Source organism: Rhinopithecus bieti, unplaced genomic scaffold, assembly GCF_001698545.2.
Source record: "Rhinopithecus bieti isolate Rb0 unplaced genomic scaffold, ASM169854v2 scaffold_2254, whole genome shotgun sequence".
Lineage (NCBI taxonomy): Eukaryota > Metazoa > Chordata > Mammalia > Primates > Cercopithecidae > Rhinopithecus > Rhinopithecus bieti.
Window position 1 is genome coordinate 3,758,221 of NW_016803982.1, and position 20,013 is coordinate 3,778,233.

General features: G+C 42.4%; 1 protein-coding gene across 1 annotated transcript in view; it reads right to left on the reverse strand.

Annotated features, from left to right (window-relative positions):
* The window catches only part of TM9SF2 (transmembrane 9 superfamily member 2), a 78,760-nt gene that overhangs the window by 39,715 nt on the left and 19,032 nt on the right, over nucleotides 1–20,013 (reverse strand). The window contains exons 3-4 of the mRNA XM_017861916.1: nucleotides 18,379–18,472; nucleotides 9,215–9,342 (exon numbers count right to left, since the gene is read on the reverse strand). Coding sequence (XP_017717405.1) covers nucleotides 9,215–9,342; nucleotides 18,379–18,472 — 222 coding nt within the window. The remainder of the gene's footprint in view (nucleotides 1–9,214; nucleotides 9,343–18,378; nucleotides 18,473–20,013) is intronic.

Here is a 20,013-nt window from a genome sequence, read left to right on the forward strand (position 1 = left end):
GTGCAGTTGAGATTTCCTCAGGAGGGGTGCCTTCGATGTCATTAACATTGGAACATGGGCTAGCAGGCCAGTCCAGGGGTCCGTGGTAGATCTTAGTCATGGACTGAATCTGGGGCTCCCTTTGAAGCACCATTTGTAGTTTTACCACTTCGATTCTGGAAGAGACAAACTTAACAAGGAGGTTAAAGATACAGGGATTGAAATGTATGGCCTGCAGTGCAGGGGATTATTTCTTTGGCACAATTCACAGGCCCTGACTATCTGCTTGATAGTTTTGAAAAGCCCTCGTCCAGTAAATAATAATTTGATCATCTGATGGGTGCTATAAATGCCTAAGTGAAAGGTTCAGTGAAGGGTTTTAAGTAATTTCCTTCGTTTAGCTGCAGGCAAAAGTATTTTCCTTCTTCGGTGGCTAGCCATCCTGAGGGGAGGAAACCATGTCCTCATGAGGTTCCCCATTCTATTTCTTCTGCTGAGTCCAGGGACTTGGCTTCTCGGAGGGGATTACCCCATACTAGGGGTCTTTCTATAAGCATTACTAATGGAGGGTCCTGTCTTGTGGCTCTTTCTGCTTCAATATCTGCTTGGCGGTTCCCTTCTATTTCCCTTTCCTTTCATTTCTGATGACCCTGGCAGTGAAAGACTGCTACCTCTTTAGGTTTCTGTACCACCAATAATAATCTCCTAATGGCTTCCTCATGTTTGATAGGTGTTCCCTCGGAAGTTAGAAATTCCCTTTCTTTCCATATTGCTGCATGGACATGGAGGGCAGGGCAAGCATACTTAGAGTCTGTATATATATTTACCCCTTTTCCTTCTCCTAATTCTAGCACCCAAGTGAGGGCTGTTAGTTCTGCCAGCTGAGCGTTAGTTCCTGGAGTGAGGGGATTACTTTCAAGTATTCCATTATCACTGACCACTGCCTATCCCCCTTTTTGAAGTCCTTTTTCTACAAAGGAACTTCCATTAATATACAAGTTGAGGTTGGGATCAGTCAAGGGAACCTCTGGAAGGTTCCCTCGAGTGGCATAGGTTTGAGCAATTATTTGTTGACAGTTATGTTCTATCTTTTCTTCATTGTCTGGAAGAAATGTGGCTGGGTTAAGAGTTGCCTAAGTGCACAGTCATAGCACTGGCCCTTCAAGTAATAGAGCCTGATATTTAAGTAAACGGTTGTCTGACAGCCACAAGTCTCCTTTAGCAGTAAGAATGCTGTTCACATCATGAGATGTCCACACAGTAAGATCTCTTCCTTGTATTATTTTAACTGCTTCACCGCTACTGCCGCCACTACCCATAAACAATGACGCCAACCTTTTGCCACTACATCAATTTCCTTACTTGGGTAGGCCACGGGTTGCAAGCTCATCCCTCAGATCTGTGTAAGGACTCCTAGAGCTATTCCTGTTTTTTTCTGTGGCATATAAAGAAAAGTCTTGCCCCGCTGGCAAGTTTAACACTGGGGCTTGGGTTAGGGCCTTCTTTAGGGCCTGGAAAGCCGCTTCTACTTCAGGTGTCCATCTTACTAAATGGGTATTGGCTTTCTGAATTTCCTTAACTAGTGTATATAATGGCCTGGCTATTTTGCCGTACCTGGGAATCCATATTTGGCAGAAGCCTGTTATGCCAAGGAGCCCTCTTAGTTCCTTTAGGGTTTTGGGATTAGGATAAGCCAGTAATGGGCTGGATACATTCCTCACTGAGGGCCCTGGTGCCTTTGGATAATTTTAGCCCTAAGTATTTAACCTGCTGTGACCAGAGCTGAGCCTCTGGTTTGGAAACCTTGTAGCCACAAGTGGCGAGGACATTTAAGAGCGCTTGGGTGGCTTGATGGCACAAAGTTTCTGAACGGGTGGCTAAAAGTAAATCATCCACATACCAAAGGACAAGAGTGTCCAGGTGTGAGAACTGGCTCAAGTCTTGGGCTAATGCCTGGCCAAATAGATGGGGGCTATCCCTGAACCTTTGGGGTAAGACAGTCCAGGTGAGTTGAGACGTTGGGTTCAAAGGATTTTCAAAGGCAAACAAGAATTGAGAGGCAGGATGTACAGGGATGCAGAAAAAGGCATTCTTAAGGTCCACGACTGTAAGCCACTGCTTCCTCTGGTATTCACGAAAGCAGAGTATAAGGGTTAGGTACAGCTGGGTATAGAGGGACCAGGGCCTCATTGATAATCCTGAGATCTTGCACTAACCTCCACTGTCTGTTGGGTTTCTGTACTCCTAAAATTGGAGTATTGCAGGGGTTATTGAATGGTTTTACTAGGCCTTGGGCTTTTAGGTCCTTAACAATTTTTTTGGAGTACTTGTTGGGCCTCAGGTATAAGGGAGTACTGCCTTTGGTAGGGAAAGGAGGCAGAATCCTTTAGTTTAATTTGAATAGGACGGGCATTCTTTGCTGGTCCATATTGTCCTTCTGTTGCCCAGACTTCAGAATCAATTCCTTCCTCAAGCAGGGGACAACAAACGGGTGTTCCTTCTCCTATTTTCAGGTGTATAATGGCCCCTGTTTTTGCTAGAATGTCTCTCCCTAAGAAGGGAGTGAGGCTTTCAGGCATAATTAGAAAAGCATGTGAAAAGAGTTAAAGTTCCCCAGTCACAACTTAGTGGCTGGGAGAAGCATCTAGCAACTGGCTGTCCTAGGATCCCTCAGATAGTGACAGATCTGGAGGACAGCTGTCCAGGACAGGAGAGTAAGACTAAGAAGGCCGCGCCAGTGTCCAGGAGACAGTTAACCTCCTGGCCCTCAATGGTCAAGCATACCCGGGGCTCTGTGAGGGTGATGGCACGGGCTGGCGCTTGCCCTGGGCACCTTCAGTCCTGCTGGTCAGCAGCTTCTGACTCAGAGGATGTTCGTCCCCTGGGGCAGTGGGCCTTGCAGTGATTTCCTTGACATAAGGGGCATGGACGAGGTGGCAGCTTATTTCTATTTGAACAATGTTTTTTAAAGTGTCCTTGTAGACCTCACTGCTATTAGGCATTCGATTTGCCCAGCGTTTCCCTATTCCAGAGCCTCCAAAGTCTGCTTGCCTGAGGGCCATGGCTAAAGTGGTGGCCTTTTTCTTATCTCCTTTGTCCCGTTCCGTCTGCTCCTCCTGATCTCTATTATAAAAAACCGAGGTTGCCAAGTTCAGTAGAGTTTCTAAGTTTTGCTCTGGGCCTAAGGTGGACTTGAAGTTTTTTTTCTAATGTCTGCAGCTGACTGAGTGATAAACTTATCCGTTAAGATTAGTTGACCTACAACAGAGTCAGGTGACAGAGAGGTATGCTTTCTCAAAGCCTCCCTTAATCTCTCCAGAAAGGCGGTAGAATTTTCTTCCTTTCCCTGTTTTATAGTGGACATCACTGAATAATTTATAGGCTTCTTCGCAGTTTTCCTTAGTCCTTCCAGCACACAAGTTAGCAAATGTCTGCGGCACCAATCTCCATGTTCTGATTCTGTGTCCCATTGAGGGTCTACACTGGGAACTGCCTGCTGGCCTGTGGGGAATTTATTCTCTTTCCTCTGTTGTCATTCTATCTCTGAGATACCAGAGATCGCCAAACTCTCAGGCTGCAGTTATGGCAGCACTTCTCTCATTTAGGGTTAATGTCTGATTTAGCAGTAACATAATATCTCTCCATGTCAGACCAAAGGATTGTCCTAACTCTTGTAAAACATCAATATAGCCATCAGAGTTATCTGAGAATTTACCTAGGTCTATTTTAATTTGCTTTAAATCTGAGAGAGAAAAAGGTATATGCACTCTGGCTGGGCCGAATTCTCCTCCTCCCACTGCTTGGAGGGGGCATCATCGGGGAATATTTGCACTCTCTGGTTCATTGTCTATATCTCCTTTTGGATCGTTTGGGTTGAAGGGGGGGTCCTTATTAGTTGGGGAAGGAGTTGGGCAGGGCGCCGGGGTAGGGAGGTAGAGTCTGAGGGCTTCCTGTCGGGCATAAATCACACTTTTTACAAAATTGCGAGTTGTCTCTTAGTGAAAAGAAACTTTGTACATATGGCACTTCACTCCATTTGCCTTCTTTTCTACAAAAGAGGTCTAGCTGTAAGATGGTGTTATAATTTATACTTCCCTCAGGAGGCCAGGTTTCTCCCCCTTGAAGAGGAGATCGTGGCCAGGAGGTATTGCAGAAGAATATGTCATTTCTTTCTTAACGTCTGAGGGTCAAACTGGTCCCAATTATCCAGAATACATCTTAGGGGCATTTTTGTCTTGGGGAGAAGGTTTCCCATCGCTTTGGAGGTCCCTTCATGATCGCCAAATGTTAGCAGAGGGTCCTCGCTCCCAGAGCTCCCAAGATGGTGGCAAACCTCATGTTCTCTGACCTGGGGTTCTTGGCCTCACAGATTCCAAGGAATGGATATCTATTCTGAATGTTATAGCTCTATTAGAAGCCGGGGGTCACAGAAGAGAACCGTGGAACCCAGTGACTAGTGTTCAGCTCGATTAGGACGAACCCGGGCACTTAGCTGTGCAGGAACAATGGTAAGCCTTTAGCCCGATCGGGAGCTGCAATGGGCGCCTTGCTGAATCAGGAGCACAGCAGACACCCTGCCGGATCCGGAGGGATGGAAGTCAGCGGCAGGTCTGCAACGGCGGCAAACAGCAGTGGTGGACGGTGAGCAAAAGCTCAGCTTGAGCCGTAACAAACAGGGACCAGAAGAGAGTGCAGTTGCAAGATTTAAGAGTGAAAACAGAGCTCCCATACAAAGGGAAGGGACTCAAAGAAGGTAGTCCACGAGTTGTCATTTCTATGTAGTTTTAACATGAGTACATTAATACTATTCAATAGGATTCTGAATTTCTGAAAACAGCACATCATTCTCCTTTGCTAACTTGGTGGGATCTGGGATTGGAACTCACTAAAGTATTTTCAAGACCCCTTTATAATTCAATAAGCTATAGTTCAGTGGTTCGACGATACTAAAAAATGGTAAGTACTCTGAACTAGTTAATTATACTTTTATAAATAAAATGTCATCAAGATTTGGAAACTCAGGCAAGAAGTATAATCACAAACCACAAAGAGCATAGCTGAAGAAAGTGTTAAGTGTCTGGTGCTGGTATCAAAGCAATAGTTTCAGGAATCATGAAGTAGCTTAGCAGCTACTGACAGAGTAAGCCAAAAAGATCTTTAAAATATGTTCTAAAGCCCCAAGTAAGAATTAAAAAGCATGGCCAGGAGTGGTGGCTTGCACCTGTAATCCCACCACTTTGGGAGGCCACAGTGGGTAGATCAAGAGGTCAGGAGTTCGAGAGCAGCCTGGCCAACATAGTGAAACCCCATCTCTACTAAAAATACAAAACTTAGCCAGGCGTGGTGGCAGACGCCTGTAGTCCTAGCTACTCAGGACGCTGAGACAGGAGAATCACTTGAACCCAGGAGGCTGAGGTTGCAGTGAGCCAAGATTGTGCCACTGCACTCCAGCCTGGCCAACAGAGCGAGATTCTGTCTCAACAACAACAAAAAAAATTAAAAAAATAAAAAGTATTCTTCAACTTATATAAGAAACTATTAACTGTTCTTTATAGTGAGAATAATAAACTAGAGCACGGTTCCAATGTCATGGGGGAGAAATTATGATTGATTCATGCAGTGAATTGCAAAATTATGAAAAAAGACGGAGGAGGTTATAGATTTACAAGGTTACCTGACCTCAAAAAAGTCCATAATATTTTCTTAAATGAGCAAGTTGTAGAATAATGTGTACAATAATATTTTAGTTGCATTATTGTAAAAAGGACACACCCGTTTCTATACCTCCATATGCACAGGAAATTAGAAACACACATGAGAAATAATAGTGTTAGTTCTGTAGAAGAGAAATGAAAATGGGGGTGACAGAAGACTTACTTTTACTTAATATTTTCTTGTACTGCTTGTGTTTTTTCATTGGCATATATTGCTTTATGATTTAGAAAACGATTATGCTCTCCCCAACATGTCTTAGTGCAAAGTATAAAATAAAATGTGCTACATTCACAATCAAACTCCATAACAGAATACTATAAATTTCCATGTGTACATAAATTTTATGTGTCAACTCTACTGTCTATGCTTAAAATCAAGTTATACAGTAAAATCTTTCTGAAATAGGTCATGGACATAATATACTCAAATAATGGTTTCAATAAATTAATCAATGTGAATCAACATTTTCCAAATGTATACTGAACTGATTTAAGTGTTACACTTAAAATCATCAACTTTTCTGATTCAACTGCAAAATCATTATTTACCAGCACTTTCCCAAGTTAATTTTTTAAAGCAGAATAGTTTAAGTTTGCCATTGATACACTGATTACAAATCGTTCAGTAAATTTTACTAATGCTTTCTTAATTGGTACACTATTTTATCTATTCTTTTTTTTTTTTTTTTGAGACGGAGTCTCGCTCTGTCGCCCAGACTGGAGTGCAGTGGCCGGATCTCGGCTCACTGCAAGCTCTGCCTCCCGGGTTCACGCCATTCTCCTGCCTCAGCCTCCCGAGCAGCTGGGACTACAGGCGCCCGCCACCTCGCCCGGCTAGTTTTTTGTATTTTTTAGTAGAGACGGGGTTTCACCGTGTTAGCCAGGTTGGTCTCGATCTCCTGACCTTGTGATCCACCCGTCTCGGCCTCCCAAAGTGCTGGGATTACAGGCTTGAGCCACCGCGCCCGGCCTATTTTATCTATTCTTGTTATTAAGCATCTTGGCATTATAATGAAATCTTTGTTAACTGCATCACAAATTAGTCAAAAATATCTCTAAGTACTTTCCTGTGAGGAGACTACTGAAGAAGAACTGCTTCTATTACCTTCAGCAGCAAGACTAAACAATATTCTTTGGTTTAAGCGATTCTCCTGCCTCAGCCTCCCAAGTAGCTGGGATTACAGGCGCCTGCCACCACATCTGGCTAATTTTTGTACTTTTAGTAGAGATGGGGTTTCACCATGTTGGCCAGGCTGGTGTCGAACTCCTGACCTCAGGTGATCTGCCCACCTCGGCCTCCCAAAGTGCTGGGATTATAGGCGTGAGCCACTGCGCTGGGCTCACTAAACAGTATTCTAAGCACAGAGGGTAGAAGAAAGAGCTAAAAAATCACCCACATAGCCTAAGAGTCATTCTTTCATTCAGTCAACAAACTGATAGCTATTGCAGTAAATGTAGGTGGATAGGGCTAACATGAGAAGATAAGAACTGAGGTTTAAATATTATTTAGAAGCTTACAAAGAAAAACAACAAGGAGAATTTCAATTACTTATGAAAAAGTAAACATATCCCAAGTTGATATGCAATTGATATGCATTGATCTAGCAAATAAGCAGTATTCCTGTGGTAGTTTAGGGGAAAAAAGCTCTTCATTTACCCAAAACTAAAGAAATGGGGAGACAAAAGAAGTTTTAAAGTTCCTGTTTGCACTGAGGGTCAGTTGAGAAAGAAGCGGACACAAGCATAACAGGCAGGTTTCTAACAGCACCGTCTCCTTCCTTCCAACAGAGCCCCAGTATCCTACAGGGAACACATTCCTATGGGGTTCAGGTAGATGTTATCCAGGTCTGGCCAGTCAGAACGAATCCTTTCCATCACAGACTAGTTCATGGCTGTGCACAGGACCCAGGGTTCTATGCGTATGGGGGTTGGGTGGGGTGGAGAAGGAGGAAAACTGAGGGGTCGGAGGGAATGTGAGGCCATAGGACCTGGTCAGGTCTCAGCTGAGATCCACGGTTCCTAACCTCACTGGCGTGAACAAACAATGTGATCTAATATACTGACAGGACAAACATCCAAAAGGAAGTGCACGAAGACAGTCCTCCTGCTTGCCACTAAAAGCATTTTACACTTTCTAGAAAAGGCAAAACACATGTAAACTATGACCCCATAAAATATAGGCATTTCCAAGCAAAATTACTCAGAAGAATAGTAATGGTTATACTTCAAATGTTGGATTTTGAAAGTCTTTAAAAATATTCTATGTTTGACTGGGTGCAGTGGCTCACACTTATAATTCCAGCACTTTGGGAGGCTGAGAGGGGTGGATCTCTTAAGGTCAGGAGTTCAAGGCCAGCTTGGCCAACATGGTAAAACTCCATCTCTACTAAAAATACAAAAATTAGCCAGGCGTGGTGGCAGGCACCTGTAATCCCAGCTACTCAGGAGGCTAAAGTGCAAGAATCACTTGACGCCGGGAGACAGAGGTTGCAGTGAGCCAAGATCACGCCACAGCACTCCAGCCTGGGGAACAGTGTGAGACTCCGTCTCAAAAAAAAAAAAAAAAAAATTCTATGTTTGAATATTGCATAATAAGTACATACTACTTTGGAAGGAAAAACAGGACAGTTTTAAATGCTTTTTGATTCTGATACAAACTGGCACAGAATTTGTTAATGTTATGTCATGTTTACAAAATAAAAGGCTAAGCAAAATGTAAGCGTTTTACTTGAAGTTGATGCTATTTATCAAACAAAAGTTAAGTTTTGTTTTCCTGTGATTTTTTTCATAGCCCACAAGTATAAAACAATGCTTTCATCAGAAGACTGACCCAGGCCCTTTTCCCCAAAGCATAATATGCTACTGTTCACTATTCAGGCATACTTCGTTTTATTGCCCTTCACTTTATTGTGCTTTGCAGATACGGTGTTTTTTTAGAAACTGAAGGTTTGTGGCATCCATGCATTGAGCAAATCTATCAGTGCTATTTTTTCAACAGCATGTGTTCACTTCATGTCTTTGTGTCAGCCTTTTTTTTTTTTTTAGCAATAATGTATTTTTAATTAAGGTACTTACAGAGTTGTTTTACACATCATGTTATTGCAGACTTTAAATAGACTATATGTAGTATAAACATAACTTTTATATGCACTGGGAAACCAAAAAACTTTATGTGACTCACTTTATTGTGATATTTGCTTTACTGCAGTGGAATGGAACTGAACCTCAGTATCCCCAAGGTATGCCTGTATGTGAATAAAAATAACTACTCTATGTACCAGATCTATGTACTAAAAGAAGTACCAGATATTACAGTAATCTAAACACGGTTAAAAGATAATTCTTTAAATGATGTCATCTTTAACCAAGAGTCACTACTTCAAACTACGACCACTAGTAACAAAAAAAGGAAATCAATTAATTTGCTATATTTTACACAATCAAGTAATTTATATAGTCAATGCAACAAAGATTTCATATGGAAAGGATAAACCCCAAAATAAAAAATATTCATGCCTTACCAGTGATGCTGATAATTCAATAACATGCTTTTTTTCAAGAATTCTAACTTTTGTTTGTCTTCAGCTTTCTCTGTATGGTATGTTTTTGTACAAACAAGCTTACAGGTGTCCTCCTTATTAAACATAAACTGTATTAAAAGGAAGTGGAAAGCAAATTCAGAAAAAATATCCAGGTTCTTCATATCAATATCACAAACAGAGTAAAAATGCTAGCCCCATTAAATTACTTAGTGGATTAATATTGGTAATACATAAATTTTAAATTCCTCATAGCTCAATCAGATGTAAATGTTACTCCTATTGTGTTTCTCTAAAGACTTGTCATCAAGTTTTCCTTTGATACGTTCTTTTTGGTAATATCAATCAACTTACCTTTTAAATGTAAGTAAGTTCTAGAAGAGAAAAAAAAAAATCCCATGTAGAACAAAAATGGAACTTTAGTCTCTCCTAGTAATATCCCATGGTCATGTGTTAGGAATTCTGGAGTTGATGGCTTTCTAGTAACAAGCAGACAAATTTTTGTGTTCAAATAATCAATAGATGTTAAGTGCCCTCCTTAAGTGTCAGGTGATAGAGATTCAGCAGTGAACAAGATGGCATGTGATAATATAAGAAAAAGTGACATTCAGATGTCTAAAATCAGGGTAAACATGATTCCAGAAGGCTGAAATTTACCAACTATACAACCAGCCGTAATTGTATCTTTTAATAAATTCAAACTTTATTACATAAGGTGGTAAAAAAAAAAAAATGGCATGATTCACTTCTAAGCAGCCCACTCTTTGTATGTATTAACATCCCTAAAGCAGGTGCAGTGAAGCAGCTAAGTGAATGTTTAAGCACAGTCCACTGCTGCCACCTGTCAGCCAATGCTTTCATTCTGTCTGCACTATTTCCAATACAGCTGTATTTGTACCACTAGTTGATATTTTAAACCTTATATGAACCTTAAAGATTCATTCCTAAAAGTGAAAATAGAAAACAAAAGTATACATACTAAGGAATCAGAAGCACAGGTACCAAACTTAAAATAAGTTAAGCAGAGAGAGACAATATTACACCAAAACGACAAATCTGACACCTCAATCCAGCGCTCACTTCGTTAGGTGAGTCAACCTGTGTGTTCAATTGTGAAGGAAATAGCAAGACTAAGGTGACATTTAAAGTAGTAATAGGTAACATCTGTTTAGTGCTTCCTATGTTCCATGTACTTTGTATATATCAAGCCTCATGTAATCCTCCAAACAACCCTTATCCATCTTTTACAGAGGAGAAAACTGGAGCACCAAGTCACACAACTGAGCATCGGCATAGCCAGGATCTGAGCCAAGCGAGTTGAGCTCCGGAAAAAATGCTCTTCAGCACAACACCCTACGGCCTCTCTCTGTCATGTGTTTAGCTGGGAATTTTATAATATTTTAAATCACGTTTGGTTATGGATGGAATTGTATTTTATGTTTTGTTAAGGATTTTTAAATATTCTTAGCTCCCAAGGGAAACAAATCCTCCTTAAAACACAAGCACAGCACTGTTCTGTTTCTATTTGGGAAAACGTGGGATTATAATTTTTCCTGGATTATTTCAGTGAGGATTTAAAATTCTCCTTGGAATAATTCTGAAAATCAAAGGCTCTATCAATCTAGAGTCAGACCTGGGTACAGGTCAGCTCCATCTTGTTAGGAGACCAGGGAAAGCTGCGTAACCCTGCCTCAGCTTCAGTTAACTTATGTGTAAAATGGGAGCAGGACCTGCCTTGCAGGGCTGTCAGATACAGAAATGTGTGTGCAAAACACCTAGCATGCTGACTGATGAAAACAGGTATTCACTAAATAACAGTTACTGTTACGTATCTCACCACCAGCTTTTAGCAAATAGCAGAAAAATTATATCCAAGTCCATATCTGAGGGAAATCATATAAGGCTGCACACTCCTGGCAAGACTTCTCCCCCATGCAGCCTGAGACCATCAGGACTGATGTGGTTTGGCTTGGTGTCCCCACCCAAATCTCATCTCCAATTGTGATCTGAATTGTAACCCCCACGTGTTGGGGGAGGGACCTGTGGGAGGTGATTAGATCATGGGGGTGGTCCCCCATGCTGTTCTTGGGATAGTGAGTAAGTTCTCATAGGATCTGATGGTTTTATAAGGGTCTTTGCCTGCTTCATTCTGCACTTCTCTTTTCTGCCACCATGTGAAGAAGGACATGGTTGCTTCCCTTCTGCCATGATTGTTTTCCTGAGGCCTCCCCAGTCATGTGGAACTATGAGTCAACTGAACCACTTTTCTTTACAAGTTACCCAGTTTGGTATTTCTCCACAGCAGCATGAAAATGGACTACTGCCCATTAGGACTAATGGGCAGGATTCATTATGCCATGGGTATCCTTGCTCTGGCAAGGATAATCCCATTATGCCCTTTACCCCTCTGAATATTAGTCACCACCAGAAGTCCGGGATTTCCATGTCATGCTTCCATTCTCACATTTGAATCCCAAAATGGATCCCCACCCCAACTGCTTAAACCCTTCCACTGTGCCCTGAAACTCATGTGTCACCAGTAGAACACTGGTGCCTGTTCTGATGGAAACCTGGCTGTCCCTGAGGGACGCTGCCTCACTGGAGTCTTGCCAGTGGTGCCTGTTTTCTCTCATAGGCCCCAGCGCTGGGCCAGACCATTCTCCCTCCTCCAGAAACCTCTAGCTTTGACTCCCATGTGATCAGACCACACCGCCCCTACTCCTTCCTGTTCTTGTCATCTACCAACCCCAGGTCACTGGCCCTCAGCTCCAGACACACTGTCACTCCAACACTCCTCCTGGTTCCTGATTCTTGGTGATTACAACATTTATATAAATGATCCTTGAAAACAATGACCTTTTGATCCTCTGCCCTCTCCTCCAGCAACTCTGGTCTTCATCCTATTTCAAAGGACTCGCTCCTCTGGTCGCACTCCACCCTGCCTTTAACAATGACAGGAGTCCCTGCCGTTATCTTCATTTCAAGCTTCCTAGTGTCAAAGCACCTCCTCCCACTGTTCCAACTCACTGGCTTAAATGTTCCTCACCTCCAACAAGCTCTGGATGCCACTTGAATCGACAGATCCTACAGTCTTTTCACTGTCTCTTACTCCTTTTGTGCCCTTACATGCCCCCTGTGCAAGCTCAAACTCCAAGCTCAACAGTATCTCCATCTTTCATAACATCCAAGGATGTCCTCACATCCTGTGTTCTCTCACTTTTTTGGTACTCACTTGTTAAAACCACAAACCTGGTTAAATCCAACTCATAGCAGCACAGCTGGAAATAGCTGGAGATACATAAGTAAGCACGCTGGCTGCTGTTACTTCAAACCATCAGCTGGCCAGAGGGTTCCTGATGCAGCCTAGCAGCTGCTCCACACTCCTTCTTTATTCGCTCTCCTGGATCCTACTTGGCTGCTGCCTCCCTCCTTACTCACAGGTGGGGTGGCCATGCTGCCTACTTCACTGAGGAATCAGGAGCAATTGCCACATTTACCTCCCAGCATCATGCCCCATGTCTCTGCCTTCCCTCCAGTTACAACGAGCTCACTGGGGCCAACCTTTCCACCAGTACACTGGGTCCCATCCCTTCTTGCCAGAGCAAGGACACCCACGGCAATCCTTCCATCTCCTAAAACATCATTTTTCCTATATCTACTGATCATACCCATCCATATACACGCCTTGCTTAAAGATCTATCACAAGTCCTCTTTGGGGCGGGTGCCTTGGCTCATACCTGTAATCCCAGCACTCTGGGAGGCCAAGATGGGCAGATCACCCAAGGTGGGGAGTTTGAGACCAGCCTGGCCAACGTGGCGAAACCCTGTCCCTACTAAAAATACAAAAATGAACTAGGTGTGGTGGCAGGCACCTGTAATCCCAGCTGCTCGGGAGGCTAAGGCAAGAGAAACACTGGAACTGGGAGGTGGAGGTTGCGGTGAGCTGAGATTGCACCACTGCACTCCAGCCTGGACGACAGAGTAAGACTCTGTCTCCAAACAAACAAACAAACAAAAACAGTCCTCTTTGAACCATGCCATCTCCTCCAGCTACCACTCTTTTTCTCACTGCCAGTTAAGATAAAAGTCCTCAAGACAGTTGTAGATGTGCCCACCTGCAACTGGCCTTTCCATTCTCTCTCCACCTGGCTATTCTACCTCGGCTGCTTTCTCATCAATGACCGCCACACTGAAGGTTAAACCCAAGGTCAATCATCCGTCCTCATCTCACCTGACCCATCAGTGACAAATCAATCAATCCCTCCTCCTGGAAACACTTTCTTGCCTTGGCCTCCAGGGACCACATCTCCCTGTTACCCTTCTTTCTCATCAATGGCTCCTTCTCAGTGTCCTTTGCTAGACTCTCGCCATCCTCCTGACCTATAACACCAGGTGCTCCAAGGGTCTGAGCCTCATGCCTGTAATTCCAGCACTTTGGGAGGCTGAGAGGGGTGGATGTTTTAAGGTCAAGAGTTCAAGACCAGCCTGACCAACATGGTAAAATCCCACTTCTACTAAAAATACAATACCAGGAGCCCTCAGGGCGCCTGGTGTTACAGGTCAGAAGAGCGCCTCTTCGAATCTTGTCTTCTTCACCTATACCCCCTCCCTTGGGGATCTCTTCAGTTCCATGGCTGTGAATACCATCTATACACGGATGATTCTCAGATATATACTGTGTATATCCAGGATGAAGCCCTCCTCCAAACTCCAGGAGCATGTATTTGGCTGTTTATTCAACATCTCTGCTTGGACACCTAATAAACACCTCTCACTTACCACATCCAAAACTAACTCTTCCCCATTCCCCAACCTGGCTCTTCCCACACTGTCCCATCTTAGAAAATAGAAACTCCACACTCCACATCCCATCCCTTGGCAAATTCTGTCGGCCACCTTCAAAACAAAGGCAGATTTAGAGATTCTGACCTCTTTACCACCCCCTCACCCCTCCCAAGACAGATCATATCTAGATGAGGGAGAAGGCCTCCTACTGGTCTCCTGGCTTCTCCCCTCGTGTCCCCATGATCCATTCTCAGTACAGCAGCCAGGGTGACCCTGGTAAAATCGAAGCCTACTCAAAACCCTCCAGTGTTAAGTAACCATCTTGCTCAGATGTAAAGGCCAATCCTCACAGTGGCCTCTGAGTCATTCTATAATGTGGTCCTGTTACTTCTCTGTGCTCACTGCCTAATATGCTCTATCTTGCTCGCCTGCTCAAGTTGCACACCTTGGGGCCTTTCTTCAGCTAGAACACCTCCCCCTCATATTCCCATGGCTCACTCCCTTACTTGCTTCAGGTCTCTGCTCAAATGTCACCTTCTCGGTAAGGCTTTTTAAACTTAAGATTTTAATTTCACCTTTGCAGTAAGCCTATTTAAAATTAGAAATTCCCCACACACCTTCCCAGATTTATTTTCAATAGTTCTTTCATCAGTAATTGAAACATATATTCTGGTAACTTATTTTGTCTCCTTCTCCCCATCAGCATAAAAGATCCATGAGGACAGAGATTTTTGTTTGGCTCACTGCTGTATCCCATCACAGTGCCTGGCACATGAAAGGTATTGAGCAAATATGTTAACTGAGTTACTGAATATGAGTGCTTAGATCTCAGATGAGATTTTATGGTCCTGTGAAATGTGGTTCCAGCTTCACATAATACACACAATGTCTTGCACTGTTGTTTTCCTGACCTAAACAGAAGTCAAATATAAAAGATGGCAAAGCAGACTGGGATTTTATTTTGTTGCTGATTGTTACCTCAGTTTTTATGGCAGATCTAAAATAAGATAAAGCTGGGTATAGTGGCTCACACCTATAATCCCAGAACTTTGGGTGGCTAAGGCAGGAGGACTGCTTGAGCCCAGGAGTTCTAAACCAGCCTGGGCAACATAGTGAGACCCTGTCTCTCCAAAAAATAAAAAAAATTACCTGGGCATGGTGGGTATACCTGTAGTCCCAGCTACTCAGGAGGCTGAGGTGAGAGGATTTATTGAGCCTGGGAGTTCAAGGCTGCAGTGAGCTGTGGCCCAGCCCAGGCCACAGAGTGAGACTCAAAACAAAGAAAGAAAAGAAAGAAAAGAAAAGGAAAGAAAAGAAATCCTTGAAAATAAAGAATAAATAGTGAAATGAAAAACAGTCAATACATTTATGGCTGGCTTGGAAAAAAATCTTCTGAGTCCCATGTTTCTATTTACCTACACCTTGGCCTTAAAACGTGCTTGCTCTGCCCCTTTAAACTTGGGGCTTAGAGAATTTGTTTTAGTACAGATATTGATCCTAAAACATTCCATGAGACTCAGGGAAAATGTTGTGTGCACATCTTTCTCCATTCTAAAGCTCTCCTTTTATTCTATTTAACCTCAACTTCTACAACAAAGGATTAAATCTGAAAAGTACTAGGCCCCCAAAAGGGTCCTGTGTATGAGCAAGGAACAGTCCTTGCACAGAAACCGAAACGTGCCCAATGACGTCCTACTAAGGGGAGTAATCTGCCTTCAAAGTCTGCCCCAAGGGACAACACCTCTCCATGGTTTGAATATATTGCTGGGTTTCCTTCTGTTTCCTGCTACGGACTCCTGCTGTCTTCCCAGTTCTCTAAGGGCATTACTGATGTTCTTCCCACCCATCATTTCTCAAGGCCAAGACATAACTAAACAGAGAGATGGGGCTGAGAGGCTGCTGGAGTATTTAAGATTGTAAAATTTAATAAGCATGCCTGAAAACAGTCATCTGCTATTAGAAGAATGCAATACCATCCAAAGTAATCTTCCAAACATCCCAAGAGGGAGGTGGTGTTTCACAAGTTACATGCCTGCCCTGCTCAATGGCACCACGTCCATACACTTTGAGTTCCTTCCTCCCCAGTGACTTCATCCCATTAGGGCCTTCAAATCTACTGTGTTTAGGAAACTTTAAAAGTTACTGGCAATTTTAGGGTAGACAATTTCAGATTAGAATATCTGAAAGGGGGCCAGGTATGGTAGCTCATGCCTGTAATCCCAGCACTTTGTGAGGTCGAGACAGGCAGATCATCTGAGGTCGGGAGTTCGAGACTAGCTTGGCCAACATGGCAAAACCCCATCTCTACAAAAAATACAAAAATTTGCTGGGCATGGTGGCACACGCCTGTAATTCCAGCTACTTGGGAGGCTAAGGCAGGAGAATCACTTGAACCCAGGAGGTGGAGGTTGCAGTGCACTCTAGCCTGGGCAATAGAGTGAGACTCTGTCTCAAAAAAAAAAAAAAAAAAAAGGTATTTGAAAGGCATCAGGTGGTGGCTCACGTCTATGTCTATAATCCCAACCCTTTGGGAGGCTGAGACAGAAGGACTGCTTGAAGCCAGAAGTTCAGGACAAGCCTGGGCGACAGAGTGAGACTTTGTCTCGATAAAAAATTTAAAAATTGGCTGGATGTCGTGGTATGCATCTGTAGTCCTAGCCACTCAGGGGAGTGAGACAGGAAGATCACTTGAGCCTAGGAGTCTGAGGCTGCAGTGACCTATGATTGTGCCACGTCACTCCAGCCTGGGTGACAGAGCAAGGCTCCATCTCTTAAAAAAGAAAAGAAAAGAAAAAAAGAATATTTGAAGAGGATATATTTACAGTCAAAAACGATCAACCTGTAGTGGATTAAATCTGCACAGCGATGTCTCTTTTCCCCCAGGGCTTCACAGTGTAGGTGCAGGTGCTGGAGGGAGTAAGATGGTTGGTGAGACGCATCTAGGCCTAGGGATTTGCTGGACAGATAATAAATGTTATGCTCCATGTAATAAAATGTTGAGGGAGACAGGGGTGCCTCGTGAGAAAGCAGGGAAGGTGGATATGTATGAGGTCTAAGCCATAGCAGAGACGCGAAGCCAGGAGAGGAAGCTGTCGGGCTGGGGAATAAAACCTGGAGTCAAGTTAGAGCCATTAGAACACACATTCCCACATGGACAGATACCCATGGTAGAGAGTTAAAGGAAAAATGCAAAGTGTGGAACATAGTATGTTAAAACAAATAAGTGCATCTAATCTATTTAATATAAGCTTATAGGTGTACGAAAATTTTCAGGAAATTTTAATAAGCTGGAAGTAAAACTGCACGTTTATTATTATTCTTCTGCATCATTTAATTTTTTTATATGGTGATACATTATTATAATAAACTAATGTTTCTAAAAGCAAAAGACCATTGTTCTTTGTACAGTAGGAGAATAGATATACAACAAACAGGGACTATGCAATGTGGAAGGATAATAGGCTTAAAAGATAACAGATTTAAAGGCAAAAGAATTCTGAGAGATGATGAAGTACATATGTTGAAAAGAACACCTTATATTGTGCTTAGTTTGGTTTAACTGGTGTTCAAAAATGTACCAAAGATGTTCCAAATACATTTTCAATCATCAAAATAGAAAGGTTAGGCCAGGCACACTGGCTCAAATCTGTAATCTCAACACTCTGGGAGGCCGAGGTGGGCAAATCACTTGAGTTCAGGAGTTTGAGACCAGCCTGACCAACACGGTGGAACCCCATCTCTACTAACAATACAAAAAAATTAGCTGGGCATGGTGCCATGCACCTATAGTCCCAGCTACTCGGGAAGCTGAGACATGAGAACTGCTTGAACCGGGGAGGCGGAGGTTGCAGTGAGCTCAATCTCACCACTACACTGCAGCCTGGGCAACAGAGCAAGACTCTGTCTGGAAAAAAAAAAAAAAAAAAAAGAAAGGTTAGCTTCTAAAAATCCCAATGCGGGAGCCCAGGAAGCATTATACATGTTAACAGAGAGTGTCTCTAGATACTGCTGGAAAACAGAGGGAAAAAGTCATAGAGCAGCTGGGACAACCCCTCATGACTGGAAGGTGGGTTTCAGGACCCTCTGTAAAGGAGGCAGAGCGTCTGAGTCTTGCCCCTTAAGCCACTGTCTTATCTTCATAACATTAGTTGCATGAATGTCCATTAAGACAGACTTATCAATGACACATTGTGAGAAGGAGAAGGATCCTTCTAACTTTGATTTTAAGAAACTACTCCTAGAAGAAAAAGAGAAATGAACTCCTCCTTAGCAATGATAGCTGAGTTATCTCAGGCTTTTCTTAAACAACAAAAAGCAAAAGCTGTAAGTAAATAATTATTACATAACATTAAATACAAACCTTATATGGTGAAGGTTCAATTCTTTCCCCAAATAGTACCTGACCAAGATTTTCAGATGGGCGCTTTCCTTCTGATGCTTGGCAAAAATCAAACCTGGGAGAAGAATATTTAAATTTTTACACATAAAAGGGAACAATGAAATATCAAACACCTAGCCGATCTTGAGAGCAGATTAGGTACTGATCATTCTAGTAGCTCTAGTAGATAAGTAAGAAATCTATCCATACCCCAAGTCCTATGTACCACATCTCCCCCCATAAAAAACACCTAAAATTGTGCCTTCGAATATTTTGTTTGCTAAATAACATTCTCTTATTAGAATACATATTACAGGGTCTTTTAAATTGACTCATTATAATTTATTTTTGTTCACTCCAATAATAAAATGATTTAGATCCTTATTATCCAAACAAATTTTGCATAACTTATCTCCCTTCTATATCTAATTCAAACCTTTAATTAAAAATGATATTTCAGTAATGTATGTCAAGTCTACCTGCAGTTAGTTCTGTCTCATCTCAGTACACTGGCCAACACATCCCAATATGTGCAGTATGGCTAAACAGACTCCCTGTGAAGAGTGCTGTGGAGAAGATGTAGTCAGTCACCTATAAGATTCTCTGTGTTGTAATTCTCTCGTATTACTAATCGACTTTAATAAAGTTCTGTTTCAACATTACAGCTTAATTTCAGCTTTGCCACAGAAAATTAAAGGGCAGTTCTGTGCTCACCCTGGAATGATACGGGGAATACCTGAGATCAGTACGGTAATAGTAACAGATTACTGAGATTCCTAAAGAGGCAGGTGGATCTCCGGTGATTAAAAACAATACTGCAGCTGGGAAGTTCCCAAATTAAGAATCTCCATTTACTGAATATAACAGATCCACTGACTTTTCCTAAGTATACCCACAAAGATTTAAAGATGTTTAACAAAACAAAAAATAGAAAAAAATTTAAGTATCCAATAATTAAATTATAGTCTACCCATTCATATATTCTGTACTCTTTTCTTAGACATACTTAAGTATATGAATTCTTTAGGACAGTCTTAACTTTTTTGTGTATGCTTTTCCCCACAGCAAACTATTTTCTTTTAAAACTCTTAAATAGCAGAGAAATTAAATTCAACTAAATTTTAGGAACAGTTTTAGACCCAATGTGGTATACAATGGTCAAATGAATAAAGGATATTCATGCAGCATTTTTCACAATATCAAAAAACTGGGCCAGGCACAGAGGCTCATGTCTGTAACCCCAGCACTTTGGGAGGCCAAGGGGGAAGGATCACTTGAACCCAAGTTTGAGACCAGGCTGGGCAACATAGTGGGATTCCATCACCACAAAAAATTAAAAAAAAAAAAAAAAAAATTAGCCAGGCATGGTGGCAAATGTCTGTGGTCGCAGCTATTCAGGAGGCTGAGATGAGAGGATCACCTAAGCCCAGGATGTTGTGGCTGCAGTGAGCCATGATGGCACCACTGCATTCCAGCCTGGGCAACAGAGCAAGACCTTGTCTCAAAAACAAACAAACAAAAAACCTGGAAATAATCAAATGTTGGTAAACGGAAAATTAGTGAAACTAATTGTACATGAAATCTATACAATTTCTTTTTTTTTTTTTTTTTTTTTTT